The sequence below is a fragment of the Pan paniscus genome, chromosome 12 (genome assembly GCF_029289425.2).
Source record: "Pan paniscus chromosome 12, NHGRI_mPanPan1-v2.0_pri, whole genome shotgun sequence".
NCBI lineage: Eukaryota > Metazoa > Chordata > Mammalia > Primates > Hominidae > Pan > Pan paniscus.
This window is the reverse complement of record NC_073261.2, coordinates 25,920,190-25,935,712: the sequence shown is the minus strand read 5'-3', so window position 1 is coordinate 25,935,712 and position 15,523 is coordinate 25,920,190. Positions and strand designations below refer to the sequence as shown.

General features: G+C 40.8%; 1 protein-coding gene across 6 annotated transcripts in view; it reads left to right on the top strand.

Moving 5' to 3' along the window:
* LOC129397124 (ranBP2-like and GRIP domain-containing protein 4) overlaps positions 1-15,523 on the top strand; it is an 80,882-nt gene that overhangs the window by 28,839 nt on the left and 36,520 nt on the right. For 3 of the 6 annotated variants that reach the window (XM_055107521.2, XM_063594707.1, XM_055107523.2), the window contains 4 exons: positions 2,542-2,772; positions 3,118-3,263; positions 7,841-8,036; positions 14,093-14,180. In XM_055107521.2, the coding sequence (XP_054963496.1) occupies positions 2,542-2,772; positions 3,118-3,263; positions 7,841-8,036; positions 14,093-14,180 (661 nt within the window). Of the gene's footprint in view, positions 1-2,541; positions 2,773-3,117; positions 3,264-7,840; positions 8,037-8,443; positions 10,936-13,302; positions 13,421-14,092; positions 14,181-15,523 lie in introns of those variants that run through there. The other 3 variants (XM_055107524.2, XM_063594708.1, XM_055107526.2) reach the window with 3 other exon arrangements.

Below are 15,523 nucleotides of genomic sequence, written 5' to 3'. Positions count from 1 at the left end.
CGCTTATTTTTGTATTTTTAGTAGAAACGGAGTTTCACCATGTTGGCCTGCCTGGTCTCGAACTCCTGACCTCATGTGATCTGCCCACCCCAGCCTCCCAAAGTGCTAGGATTACAGGCGTGAGCCACCGCGGCCAGCCAAGCATGTGACCTTTTGAGGTTGGCTTGTTCAGTCAGCATAATACCATTTGTGATCCATATTAAGTTTTGTATATCCATAGTTGGTTCCTTTACTTTTGAGTAGTATTTCATGGTCCACAATTTAACCATTCAGTTTTTTTATTTTTATTTTTTTGAGACAAGAGTCTTGCTCTGTCACCCATGCTGGAGTGCAGTGGTGCTATCTCGGCTCACTGCAACTTCTGCCTCCCGGGTTCTCAGGTGATCCACCCACTTTGGCCTCCCAGAGTGCTGGGATTACAGGTGTGAGCCACTGTGCCCAGCCTTAACCATTCACTTTTGAGGGGCATTTTGGTTATTTCTAGGTTTTGGCTATTGTTCAACTGCTATGAACAATCATGTACAGATTTTTGAAGCTGAAAAAGCATTGAAGATGCTTCCAAAGATAAATATTACTGATAAGTTTTTCTCCCCAGTAATAAGCAGCTGGATTTTAAATATTAGTCTAAAACGTGAGGTCTAATTGTGCAGATTTCTTTACTCTCTTAGGTGTTATGCCTCAAACATAACTCCCCTATTGGGCGTGGCAATCCAGTTAATCTGGTGTCAGTAGTGTTAAAGAACATATGTAATGGCAGGAGATTCTTTTCTTGCAGTGTAACAAGTTAGATACTTTGAAGCATTCTTTAAAGATTTTCTTTAATAACTTGAAGGCACTGTTACACCTTTCCTGTATCAGATTTTTTTTTTTTTTGGAATTGAAATCCATGAGATTTATAACTGTCATGCAAAGTAATTCCATTTCTCCTAAAATTTAAGGCTTGCTAAGGTAAACAGTTTCTGACATTTGTTTAATGAATGAGAGTATTACTGTTGAGAAGGCTTTTTCTCTCAAGTATGAGATAGAACTTTTTAAAAGCACTCATAGTGGTTTTTAAAAAAATGTTTAACATAGAGTCAAAGACTAGGGCTTTTGCAATAGGGAGAGACCAGGGTATCATCCATCTCATCCAGAAGAGGAGAAATTGATAAAGGAGAGAGGGGAATGAAATACAGAGTACTAATGGGCAGCTTGGTCTTGAGAGCTGGGGAAAGACGAGTTTAAGTAGGTAAGGTAAAATGGAATTTATATGTGATAGCATCAGGTTTCTCAGTGAAGGATGAATCTAGGTTATAAGTTGAAAGTGAGGGTCAAAGGAAGGTATGGGGAAGTTGAGGAAATAGGAGGAGGTGTGAAGTGTCAGGGAGTGGAGAAAGTGAGTCTGTTAGTACTAAAATGGTATTTTGTTTTAGGCAGCACCAGTTTGATGGTTGAGATAATGCAAATGAAATCAGTTAGCTTGGGGTTATGATTTCCCAAATCTAAGCACACAGAAACCAGTTGGGAGGGTTCTTCTGAGGAAAAGAGGGAATTAGTTGGAGGGCTCTGTAAGCAAACAGTAATTATGGATATAAGGGATTATAGCATTTTTTGCCTGACAGAAGAAAGTGTGTGTATTTATATGTGTTTACAGGTGTTTAAAACTTGATGATGTTATTGTCTTGAAGGGAACTTGTCATATGGTGGAGAAGTATATTTCTGAAAGTAAGGGTATGTAGGCCCTCAGTGAGGTGGAAGAATAAGAAGGGTGGTATGGTGGTTTCGGTGGTATGACCAAAATGCAGATTTTGAAGACCTGTGTCAGTGGCAAGTGGATGGTTGAGGTTGGAGTAGAGGATAACATCACTGGAGATGAGGTGATTAAGGAACTGAGTAGTCAGCCTGGGCAACACGGCAAGACCCCATCTCTACAGAATGTTAAAAAAAATTAGCCGGGCATGGTGGTGCATGCCTATGGTCCTAGCTTCTTGAGAGGCTGATAGAAGAGCATCGCGAATGAGAAGCGAGTGGCCACTTCCTCTCCTTGTATGTAAGTTCAGAGAGAAAAAGCCATCATGGTAGTGGGGGTTGTCCTGAGATGATACTGTCTTCATTTAAGGTCAGGAGGTGATGACAGTGCTTTGAGATGATGATGAAGGTAACAGAACAGTGGGAGGAGAGGGGATGTGGGATTGAGTCAGATTTAAGGAGATACAGAGCAGTTTGAGCATAAGGACCTTGTTGCTGAGGATTGACTGGGGAGGTCTAGGCTTCTGGTGGTGACTCAGACAGACAGGGATGTGTGGCAATAGTCCTCGTAGTCTCTGAAGAGAGTATGAGCTACTGCAGTAATCACAGATGCTTTTCTTCACATACAGTTCTTGAGGCTTAGTTTCTGGGTTGTAAGCAATCTCAGAAGGGATGAATAAGGTATATAGGATGGTGTTTTTGGTGGCATCATCATAAAACTAGACATAGTGGAATGGTGCTCTTTGGGAGCATGACTTGTTTAAAATTGCACAAGTGTTACTCTAATAATTTTTCTTTTTCCCCTCTAAATAGGAACAGCTTCTAGTTTGTGAAGGTGAAGATGGATGGAGTAAACTTTTTGACTTGATTCAGTCAGAACTTCATGTAAGACCTGATGACGTCCATGTGAACATCCGGCTAGTGGAGTTGTATCACTCAAAGAAAAGATTGAAGGATGCTGTGGCCCACTGCCATGAGGCAGAGAGGAACATAGCTTTGCGTTCAAGTTTAGAGTGGAATTCGTGTGTTGTACAGACCCTTAAGGTAGATAAAAGCTACTGGGTCTTTACATTTCTATGTAGGCAATTAGCATACATCTTTTTGTACTAAAGCAGCAGTGCCCCGCAGGACTTAAATTTCTTTTATTTAGGTAGAACAGTTATAAAATGAAATTTTTACCAGGATCAGCTAAATTTATAATGGGAAAATTGGGGAGATAACTATGATAAATGTATATATTTTTGGTGTTTTCATTTATAAGGTTGATGTAAAAATCAATGTAGTTTCACAAACGTGGTTGGAGTGAGAAAAGGAATTTATAGGCATAAAATGGTTAATTTCTTAACACCTGATTAAGTTTTGTAACTTACTATTCATTCCACAAAATAGGAATATCTGGAGTCTTTACAGTGTTTGGAGTCTGATAAAAGTGACTGGCGAGCAACCAATGCAGACTTACTGCTGGCCTATGCTAATCTTATGCTTCTTACGCTTTCCACTAGAGATGTGCAGGAAAGTAGAGAATTACTGGAAAGGTGCGTTGACTTTGAGGAGAATGCTTTAGTATAAATTGCAGTTTTTCTTTTTGCAGTAAGTTCATTGCTCTAAACTTCTTTACTGAATCATTATTTCTATAATGTACCTAGGAGTTATAGTTAATACAGTGAACCACTAGGAGGCAATCTTATTTTTCTTCTTTTACGGGGAAGTTCTAATTGGTTTTATATGACTTTCCTTTTTAGAGAACTCTTATAGTTCAAGCTTGATTAAAATTAGCCTTATGGTTAAATACTCAGTTTTGTCATAGTCAAGCTTAAAATGAATGTTCTAACTGCTATTTCATATTTTATTTTTTTATAATAGTATAATCTTGAGTGAAAATTAAAGTTCATCTGTCATCAGATGGCTAGGTTCACATGTACTAGTATAAGCACTTAGCATCACTGGTATTTCAGAAAATACTGTTTTAGCTAAGAAACAAAATAACTCAACTATGTGATTTACCTTTTTTCCTAAATTTTGATTTTGAAAACCAGTGTCTCCATTTTGAAAATAAATTCCATTGAACAAAAACATCACTTGGATTTGTATAAAGATGTTAGTTTAGAGCAGGGGTTGATTAGAACTTGTGGGCCAAATATGGCCCCTGCCTAATTTTGTTAATATTTATTGGAATACAGCATGCCTCTGTTTATGTATTGTCTGTGGCTGCTTACATACTAAAGGGTTGGAGTTGAGTGGTTGCAGCAGAGATTGTATGCCTGTAAAGCCAGATTAGTATTCTCCTCCTTTTTGTAGAAAAAGTTTACTGATTGCTAGTTTAGGCTGTCCATTTGTTTGGAAGTTAATTTATTTCCCCATCTGGTATAAGGAAAGAAGTTCATTTCACTGAGTGCAGGGAGTAGGTAATTTTCTTGAAAAAGTACATAGTGTCCTAAATTGGTAGGGTAAGAGCAGTATCTAAAAGAACTAACATAACTTTAAGATTATTTTAGAAAACATGTAGGATGTTTTATTTTGTGTTCTTTGTATACTCAAATTTTTTGGTCACAAGTTCCTTTTACATTTTTCTTAAGGACATCAAAGATCTTTGTTTGTGGGTTCCTTTTTTTCTTCTTTCTTTCTTTCTTTCTTTTTTTTTTTTTTTTGAGATGGAGTCTTGCTCTGTCACCAGGCTGGAGTGCAGTGGCACGACCTTGGCTCACTGTAACCTCTGCCTCCCGGGTTCAGGCGATTCTCCTGCCTCAGCCTCCTGAGTAGCTGGGACCACAGGCACACACCACCACGCCCAGCTAATTTTTGTATTTTTAGTAGAGATGGGGTTCAGGATGGTCTCAATCTCTCTTTTTTTTTTTTTTTTTTTTGAGACTGAGTCTTGCTCTCGCCGGGTTGGCATGCAGTGGTGCAGTCTCGGCTCACTGCAACCTCTGCCTCCTGGGTTCAAGTGATTCTCTTGTCTCTGCCTCCTGAATAGGTGGGACTACAGGTGCCCGACACCACACCTGGCTAATTTTTTTTTTTTTTTTGAGACAGTCTCGCTCTGTCACCCAGCCGGGAGTACAGTGGCACAATCTCGGCTCACTGCAAGCTTCACAATTTCCTCTCAATGCTCTGAATAAGAGCTTATCCTCCTGCCTTAGGTTGTTCCCCACCAGGAAGCCCCAGGAGGGCCCTGAGGACAGCCCTTGGCCCTCAGAGGGGGAGGCTCAGGAGGGGAGATGACCATGGGGATGGAGTCACTCAGGGGAGAATCTGGACCATGAGTGGGTGACTTGGGGGCCTGAGGGGAGGACCCTGAGGAAGATAAAAAGCTGGTGCCACCCTAGGCAGTTTCACAGTGTGGCTTAGGGCTGTGGGTGACAGATGGTTTGTCAGATCAGTTAATCAGGCCTCATGGGCCCTTTGTTATCCCCCTTGTGAACCTCCCAGGTTCACGCCATTCTTCTGCCTCAGCCTCCTGAGTAGCTGGGACTACAGGCGCCCACCACCACGCTCGGCTAATTTTTTTTTAGTTTTAGTAGAGACGGAGTGTCACCGTGTTAGCCAGGATGGTCTTGATCTGACCTCGTGATCTGCCCTCCTCGGCCTCCCAAAGTGTTGGGATTACAGGCGTGAGCCACCGTGCCCAGCCCACACCTGGCTAATTTTTGTATTTTTAGTAGAAACAGGGTTTCATCATGTTGGCCAGGATGGTCTCGATCTTTTTTTTTTGAGACGGAGTCTCGCTCTGTTGCCCAGGCTGGAGTGCAGTGGTGCCATCTCGGCTCACTGCAAGCTCTGTCTCCAGGGTTCACGCCATTCTCTTGCCTCAGCCTCCCGAGTAGCTGGGCCTACAGGTGCCCGCCACCACACCCAGCTAATTTTTTGTATTTTTAGTAGAGATGGGGTTTCACTGTGTTAGCCAGGATGGTCTTGATATCCTGACCTTGTGATCCGCCCACCTCAGCCTCCCAAAGTGCTGGGATTACAGGCATGAGCCACCGCGCCCGGCTGGTCTTGATCTCTTGACCTCTTGATCCGTCTACCTTGGCCTCCCAAAGTACTGGAAGGTCTCAATCTCTTGACCTCGTGATCCACCTGCCTTGGCCTTCCAAAGTGCTGGGATTGCAGGTCTGAGCCACTGCACCCAGCCGTATGTGGGTTATTTCTGTCAGTGTTTATTACATTAGAAATTAAAACAAATAAAAAATGTAATCCATTAAAAATGTAATAAGCCCTATTGTGTGTTAATAATAATAGCTTTTTTTTTTTTTTTTTTTTTTTTTGAGACAGAGTTTTGCTCTTGTTGCCCAGGCTAGAGTGCAACAGTGTGATCTCGGATCACTGCAACCTCTGCTTCCCAGGTTCAAGCGATTCTCCTGCCTCAGCCTCCCAAGTAGCTGGAATTACAGGTGCCCACACCACGCCTGGCTAATTTTTTGTATTTTTAGTAGAGATGGGGTTTCACCATGTTGGCTAGGCTGGTCTTGAACTCCTGACCTCAGGTGATCCACCTGCCTCGGCCTCCCAAAGTGCTGGAATTACATGTGTGAGCCACCACGCAGGGCCAATAATAGCATTTTTTATGAAAAATAATTATTTTCCAACAGCAAAAAAGTAGTCAGAAAAGTGTCATTGTTTTTGCATTTTTGTAAATCTTTTTAATGTCTCGCTTAATAGAACATAGCTAGATTCTCATTTACTTCCTCCTTCAGTCTGTAAAATTATTATGTCATGAAGCCTCTAGAAAACTCAGGTCAGCGGGGCGCGGTGGCTCAGGCCTGTAATCCCAGCACTTTGGGAGGCCAAGGCGGGTGGATCACGAAGTCAGGAGATCGAGACCATCCCAGCTAACAATGGTGAAACCTTGTCTCTACTAAAAGTACAAAAAATTAGCCGGGCACGTTGGTATGCGCCTATAGTCCCAGCTGCTCGGGAGGCTGAGGCAGAAGAATCGCTTGAACCTGGGAGTCAGAGGTTGCAGTAAGCCAAGATTGTGCCACTGCACTCCAGCCTTGTGACAGAGTGAGATTCTGTCTCCAAAAACAAAAACAAAAAAACTCAGCTCTACATACATAAGAAAATGAGTATGTAATATATAAATTTTTTTTGGTACTATTGTAAAAGTAATTTTAACTTCATGGATCCCCTGAAGGGGTTTTTGAGCACCCTCAGAGATCTTTAGACCTCACTTGCTCTGGTTGCTTTATTGTAAGCCACTTTAAAATCATGCTTCACGTTTAAGTGTTTGCTTTTTGCTTTTAGTTTTCTTCCAAAGTGAGGATTTGGAGAAACATTAGGATTTAGAAGAACTAATTTAGAATATAGATTACAAATAATAGGCCAGGCATAGTGGCTCATGCCTGTAATCCCAGCACATTGGTAAGCTGAGGCGGGCAGATCGTGAGGTCAGGAGTTCGAGACCAGCCTGGCCAACATAGTGAAACCCTGTCTCTACTAAAAATATAAAAAAAGTTTAGCGGGGCATGGTGGCAGGTGCCTGTAATCCCAGCTACTCAGGAGGCTGAGTCAGGAGAATCACTTGAACCTGGGAAGTGGAGGTTGCAGTGAGCTTAGATCGTGCCATTGCACTCCAGCCCAGGCGATAGTGAGAGACTCCATCTAAAAAAAAAAAAAAGACAATTTATTTAACGCTGTAATGATCTATATAGTAAAAAGAGCAATTACTGTATTGATACTCAAATACCTGTCAGTTATTTACTTATAATTTGGAAATGGTATGTCTAATTTGAGAAATTACAACTGTTAATTAAATAATGAAATTATATGATCAGGAAGAAACTATAAAATAGTCTCCCAACTTTATCCTTGTTTATTTTGAAATGTGCACCTATAATCACTAATCTTATATTTATCCTGTGATTGGAGGGCTGGAAATAACTGGGAATAAGACATCATTTGAGAGGTTAAGCATGAAGTATAGGAAGTAGGCAGGATAAAAATAAGCATTAGATGATTCATAGTTTATAACATGGGGAATAAGAATTATTAGAAGTTGAATGTGGAAGATGAAGCTTGAAATAAAATTTTTATTTTGTTTTGAATTAAATGAACCATGATTATTCACAGTGCAGTAAGTGTGTATCATCTGTTTGATATTTTCATATTACAGTTTTGATAGTGCTCTTCAGTCTGCGAAATCTTCTTTGGGTGGAAATGATGAACTGTCAGCTACTTTCTTAGAAATGAAAGGACATTTCTACATGCATGCAGGTTCTCTGCTCTTGAAGATGGGTCAGCATGGTAATAATGTTCAATGGCGAGCTCTTTCTGAGCTGGCTGCATTGTGCTATCTCATAGCATTTCAGGTAAGTCTTCCACTTGTAGGAGCAATTGACATTTCACGGAGTCTTGATGTGTTTTAAATGAAGGTGTGCTCTGGTATGTAATGACAATATGTGAACAAACCTGTGGAATTAAAGTTAAAATGAAATAGTCAATTTGATACAGTGGAAAATAACTAAGCATACACAATACTGGTGAGGCTGGTGAAACAGGGATGTTGAATGCACTCTTGTCGAAAGCCTGCATTGCCATGATTTGTTTGTAGACAAATTTGAAGAGTTTGATCTTTTTACTCTGCCATTTTTGGGAACATGATAAAGATGTAATCTCGTATTATGGGTAAAGCTTGATTCAAAAAGATGTGTTACTTGGACAAAATCCTAATAAGTAGACGTAGGGCAATGGCTTTATAGCCTATGATAGAAGAATATGATTGCAATTTAACATGTTAATTGAAACACATGTATATAACATTTATGACTGTATTGTGTATATGTAACAGTATATCTATTAATCTTTGAAAACATAAAACCTTTTCTTATTTTTTATTTTTTTATTTTTTTTGAGACCAAGTCTCTCTCTGTCGCCAGGCTGGAGTGCAGTGGCGTGATCTCGGCTCACTGCAGCCTCCACCTCCTGGGTTCAAGTGATTCTTCTGCCTCAGCCTCCTGAGTAGCTGGGACTACAGGCCCGTGCTACCAAGCCCAGCTAATTTTTTGTATTTTTAATAGAGATGGGGTTTCACCATGTTGGCCAGGATGGTCGCAATCTCTTGACCTCGTGATCTACCTGCCTTGGTCTCCCAAAGTGCTGGGATTACAGGCGCGAGGCACTGCGCCTGGCGCGCCTGGCCTTTTTTTTTTTTTTTTTTGAGACGGAGTCTTGCTCTGTCACCCAGGCTGGAGTGCAGTGGCACGATCTCAGCTCGCTGCAAGCTCCACCTCCCGAGTTCACACCATTTTCCTGCCTCAGCCTCCTGAGTAGCTGGGACTACAGGCACCTGCCACCACGCCTGGCTAATTTTTTTTTGTACTTTTAGTAGAGACGGGGTTTCACCGTGTTAGCCAGGATGGTCTCAATCTCCTGACCTAGTCATCCACCTGCCTCGGCCTCCCAAAGTCCTGGGATTTACAGGCATGAGCCACCATGCCTGGCCTTTTTTTTTTTTTTTTTTTTTTTTTTTTTTTTTTTAATGAGCTTGCATAACTTTTGAAAGGAAAAGAAATAAGCAGTCTTCCAAAAAAGCATTAAACCAGGCTTAGAAAAATGATTAATTTTAGAGAAGGATTTTTTGCTTGGGGAGGGAAAAAAAAGGATTAATTACTTTTAGAGAAGGCCCCTCCTTCTAATATAAATCTTTTTTTTCTTTTTGAGATGGGGTTTTGCTCTTGTTGCCCAGGCTGGAGTGCAATGGCGCCATCTGGCTCACTGCAATCTCCGCCTCCCGGGTTCAAGCGATTGTCCTGCTTCAGCCTCCCGAGTAGCTGGGATTACAGGCACACACCACCACGCCCATCTAATTTTGTATTTTTAGTAGAGACGGGGTTTCTCCATGTTGGTCAGGCTGGTCTTGAGCTCCTGAACTCAGGTGATCTGTGCGTCTCGGCCTCTCAAAGTGCTGGGATTACAGGCAGTGAGCCAGCATGCCCTGCCTAATATAAATCTTTTTATTTTTATTTGAGACAGAGTCTCGCTCTGTCACCAGGCTGGAGTGCAGTGGCGCAATCTCAGCTCACTGCGACCTGTGTCTCCTGGGTTCAAGTGATTCTCCTGCTTCAGCCTGTCACGTATCTGGGATTACAGGCACACACCACCATGCCTGGCTAATTTTTTGTATTTTTTAATAGAGATGGGGTTTCACCATGTTAGCCAGGATGGTCTCGATCTTCTGACCTCGTGATCCACCCGACTCGGCCTCTCAAAGTCCTGGGATTACAGGCATGAGCCATCGAGCCCGGCCTGTAAATCTTTTAAAAACACCGTTGATAGACAGTTTACATGTTAAGTGCTAATATTTGCTCAGTAGAAACTTCCGTGTTCATAAGGAATGGATTAGTGAAAATTGATGGATTTAGTGAGGTTCACTAGGTAATACAAACATTAAAAGGTTCTTATATAAATTCTCAAGTAACTGATAGTTCTTATTTTTATTTATTTTATTATTATTTTTGAGACGGAGTCTCACTCTGATGCCCAGGCTGGAAGCACAGTGGCACGACCTCGGCTCACTGCAAGCTCCGCCTCCTGGGTTCACGCCATTCTCCTGCCTCAGCCTCCCGAGTAGCTGGGACTACAGGCACCCACCACCACGCCTGGCTAATTTTTTTGTATTTTCAGTAGAGATAGGGTTTCACCGTGTTAGCCAGGATGGTCTCGATCTCCTGACCTCATGATCCGCCCACCTTGGCCTCCCAAAGTGCTGGCATTACAGGCGTGAGCCACTGCGCCCTGCCAATAGTTCTTATTTTTAATGGAAACTTTAAAATTTATCTGTCTGTGTGTCTATTAGAGTCTTGCTGTGTCACTCAGGCTGGAGTGCAGTTGCGTAATCGTAGCTCACCGTAACATTGAACTGGGCTCAAGCTTCCCAGAGTGCTGGGATTATAGGTGTGAGCTACTGCGCACAGCCTAAAATTTTTTGATATGTGGTTTTGGGAGGCAGAGTCTCACTCTTGCTCTGGCTGGAGTGCAGTGGCATGATCATAGCTCACTGCATCCTCGAACTCCTGGGCTCAAGTGATCCTCTCCTGCTTCAGCCTCAGCTCAGTAGCTGGGACTACAGGTGCCTGCCACCGTGCCTGGCTACATTGTTAAATTTTTTGTAAAGACAAGGTCTTGCTATGTTTCCCAGGCTGGTTGGTCTTGAACTCCTGGCTTCAAGTGATCCTTCTGCCTTGCCCTCCCAAAGTGCTGGGATTACAGGTATGAGCCACCACACCTGACTGTGAACTTTTAATCATAAAAAGTTAGTTTCCCTCTTAATCCATTCACTCAGGTCTCCTTTCCTAGATGACAGCTAGTGTTAGGAGTTTCTTGGGTTCAGAAATATTTTTTGCATATGCAAATGTGCAATACATTCTTTCTCTGCTTTTAAAAAATATTGTGCCTCAATGTGGGTGTGCTTTACCTATTGCCAGATGCCTTGCTTTTCTAAATGTTTCTTCATTGTCCCACTTCAGCACAGAGATACCTACCTCAGTCTTTATTAACTACCACATATTTCTGTAGAATGCATATATAATAGAAACATCTTAGATGCTTGTATTTTATTTGATCAGTTTATTTTAAAGCTTAATGATCAAATGATTATAAGCATAAAATGTAGGTTATGTGCTGGCATTTGGTATGTAAGAATTGGCTAACTTTTATGGCAAGATTTTCAGACTCTTAATCAGAGGAATACTGTGGTTCTAGTAAGTGCATCTGCATTGCAGCTAGGAAGTTAACAAAGTATCTTGAAACCTTTTAGTTAAGATGAGGAAATAGCCAGGCACGGTGGCTCATGCCTATAATCTTAGCACTTTGGGAGGCTGAGGGGGGCGGATCACTTGAGGTCAGGAGTTTGAGACCATCCTGACCAACATGGTCAAACCCCATCTCTACTAAAAATACAAAAATTAGCCACGCACGGTGGCGGGTGCCTGTAGTCCCAGCTACTTGAGAGGCCGAGACAGGAGAATTGCTTGAAACCAGGAGGCGGAGGTTGCAGTGAGCCGAGATCGTGCCACTGCAGCACTCCAGCCTGGTGACAGAGCGAGACTCCATCTCAAAAAAAAAAAAAAAAAAGGAAATAGTGAATTGAGATGATTTGATTGAGTGGATTCACAACTAATTAACTGGTCACAGATTCAACTGTTGAATAATTTTGTAAAAGAGGCCAGGTTTATGAATTGAGGTCAGTTTCAAAACAAAAAGAATGATGTCAACATTTTGTTTCTTATTTTGTGTGCTCTTTTCAACATATAGATGACAAACTGACATGATGTTTGGAAAACTTGTGAGTAAAAGGATAGGCGATACGAATATTTCTAAAATTCAAAATCAGAAGCTTTTAGGTTCATAAATCATATATTTTGAAAAATGAGCATGTTTGGAAAGAATTATATATACATGGTTTAAAATTCTGGCGGCTCTTAAGAATATGCTATGAAGACTCCTTTCTGTTCCCTAGTTATTTACTTTCTCCACCCCCAAAGAAACTAATGTTATTGCTTTCTTGTGTGTTCTTCAGGAAATGTTTTATGCATCTCCAAGTAAACACACATATATCCCCTGTCTTTAAAAGAAGGAGGAAAACATTTGAACATTGCATTTACTTTATTTCCATTAACTGTATCTTGGAGATGTTTCCATGTCTGTATATATAAAGGGCATTCTCATTAGTTTGGATGCTTGCATATTATTCCATTGTATGGATGTACTGTAGTTTTGGAGTTTTTAAAACCAGGGTCCTAAAGCCAGGACATTAGCTTGCTTTTACTTTTTTTTTTAATGCTACTTCAAGTAATTTAGCAATGATTAACTTGTGCCATGAATTCCTGAAAGAATTGCAGTATCAAAGTATATCTGTGCATTTATAATTTTTAGAGCTGTTGCCAAATATCTAACCCTAAAGAGGTTGTATCAAATTACATTTCCACCACCAATTAAGAAAGTGGTGATAGAATTAAAAGCCGATGCTCTAGTCACCCATATAGTTACTTTTGGCATGTTTCTAGTAAGCGGGCATTGCCTATGACTGGACGTTTTCAGTGATGGACATTCATTACTTTTCAAGATAGCCCAGTGCATCTTTAGGTGGTTTGGCTCTTGGTACTTCCTTATATAGAATAAAAATATTCTTCAAGCCTTCTACCTGTTGGTCTTGTTTCTTCTTTTGATGATTTCTTTTATAAAATAATTTTAATATTTGAAGGCAGCTGTCACGTCTTCCCTTCGCCATTCTATTCATCATGCTTTTTTTTTCCCCATAGGTTATTGCATTAGGATCTCTTTAATTTCCTGGTTGTCCCATTTATTCTAGTGCTATCCCCTATTATCCATACTCTGAAAATGTGTTATCTACAATGTGGCATTTCCAAGTGTCATTTCACCTGTACTTTTTAAAGTAGGGTGTCATATCTACTCAAATAGGACAACATCTGCTGTTGTCCTATTTATGCAGGGTAGAAAAGTAATGTAATTAAATTTTCCATTTCTCTGAATGTAACATGAATGTGCTTTTAGTAGAAACTAATTTCTCAGAGCTGCTCTGTGTATGCTTTTTTTTTTTTCTTTTTTTGGAGATAGGGTCTCACTCTGCCGCCCAAGCTGGAGCACAGTGGCATGATCATGGCTCACTGCAGCCTTGACCTCCTGGATTTAAGTGATCCTCCTGCCTCAGCCTCCTGAGTAGCTGGGACCACAGGTGTGTGCCACCACGCCTGGCTAATTAAAAAAAAACTTTTTTTAGAGATAGGGTCTCACCGTGTTGTTCAGGCTGGTCTTGAACTCTGGGCTCAAGTGATCCCCCCACCTTGGCCTCCCAAAGTGCTGGGATTACAGGTGTGAGCCAACATGTCTGGCCCCTCTTTTTTTTTTTTTTTTTTTTTTTTTTTTTGCGATGGAGTCTCGCTCTTTCACCCAGGCTGGAGTGCAATGGCACAGTCTCGGCGCGCTACGACCTCTGCCTCCCAGGTTCAAGCTATCCTTGTGCCTCAGCCTCCCGTGTAGCTGGAATTAACAGGTGTGTGCCACCACGCCTGGCTCTTTGTTTTTTTTTTATTATTTTTAGTAGAGACTGGGTTTCACCATGTTGGCCAGGCTGGTCTCGAACTCCTGACCTCAAGTGATCAGCCCACCTTGGCCTCCCAGAGTGTTGGGATTACAGGTGTGAGCCACCACGCCTGTACCTGGCCTATTTTTCATAGGTTATATAAATTCCTTGGTTCCCAGTTTTTGCAGTCTTTTCCAATTCAGTTTAATTAATGGTTAACTGTTTATTCATTATCAAAAAAAGTACAGTGTAATAGATAAGACCATGTTACTATTAGAAGTATGGGTATCATCAAATTAAGATTTTTGATTCTAAAATTATTAGGTTCCAAGACCAAAGATTAAATTAATAAAAGGTGAAGCTAGACAAAATCTGCTGGAAATGATGGCCTGTGACCGACTGAGCCAATCAGGTAATAGTAATATTAAACTAATTTAATTTAAAAAGAAAAAGGAATTTCTGTTAAGGCATATCTTATGATAAAATCTTCATCTGTCCAGGAGATAATTTGTCAAAATTATTTCTTTTCGCCGTATCAGTTAAGAGCAATAGGTATGGAAGAGATGCGAAGAAATAGCACATTCTTTAAAAAAATGAATATTTGATATTGTTTGTTCCTATGTGGAGAGGATTTCTTAACTCTTTCTTCATCTGGCTGCTAGAGCCTCTATCCTGAATATTTAGTCACTTCCTGAACTAAGTATAATTATTGATTTGCTAACCATTTAACACCAGCTGATTCTAAAAACACTGCTGTGGGGATATAAAGATGAAGAAGATACGGATCTGTCTTAAAGAGCTGAGAGCATAGTGAGGAAGATAGAAGATATATACTTACCTTATATTAGGCTCTTGGAATTTGTGGATTTTTTCCCCCCATTTTTGGCTTGGGATGAATCCTAAAGGTCTGTTGCGTATTACCTGTGATTTTGCTAAGATACAAACTTTAAGGTAGTTAGGTGGCCATTGAATCAAGCAGTGAACTGAAGAAACATAATGCTTTCTATAAGGAGCAGTTTTGATATAAAATTGGATGAATTTTGTAAAGAGCAAGATGTAATATTAAATCAAAGTTATTATAAGCTTTGGTGTATAGTTAGGCTGTTGGCCAAAGCTCACATTGCTCTTTTATTCCATAGCCCACTTTTTTTGTGGGAGTTAGGCTTTCAGTCCTTAAAGTGACTTTCTACTTTTTTCCTTTTCTCTTTTCCTTCTACCCTTGCAGGGCTCTCATAAGTGCCTTTGCATGGTGTCACAGTTGGATGAAAATTGCCTGTATTTTTTTTTTATGTCTTTGATCTGGGCATCCTGAGGGTGCCTCTGTAAGTGTGCTGAGACACAACTGCGTAGTGGTAACCAAACCTAATTGCCCAGCAGAATTAACTCGAAGGAGGGTTTTTAAAAAAAGTTCAATTGAAATATAATTCATGTACCATACGCTTCACCCATTTAAAGTGTACAGTTCAGTGGCTTTTACTGTGTTCGTAGAGTATTACCACTGTCACCACAGTCAGTTTTAGAAGATTTTCATCACTCCATGAGGAATTCCTTACCTGTTAGCAGTTACTCCCCATTTTACCCAAACCTCTCAGCCTTGGCAACCGCTAATCTGTCTCTGTAGGTTTGCCTCTTCTGAACATTTCACATAAATGGAATCATATAGTATGTGGTCTTTTGTGACTGGCTTCTTTCATTTAGCAAGGTTTTCAAGGTTCATCTGTGTTATAGCATGTATCAGTACTTTATCCGAGACTA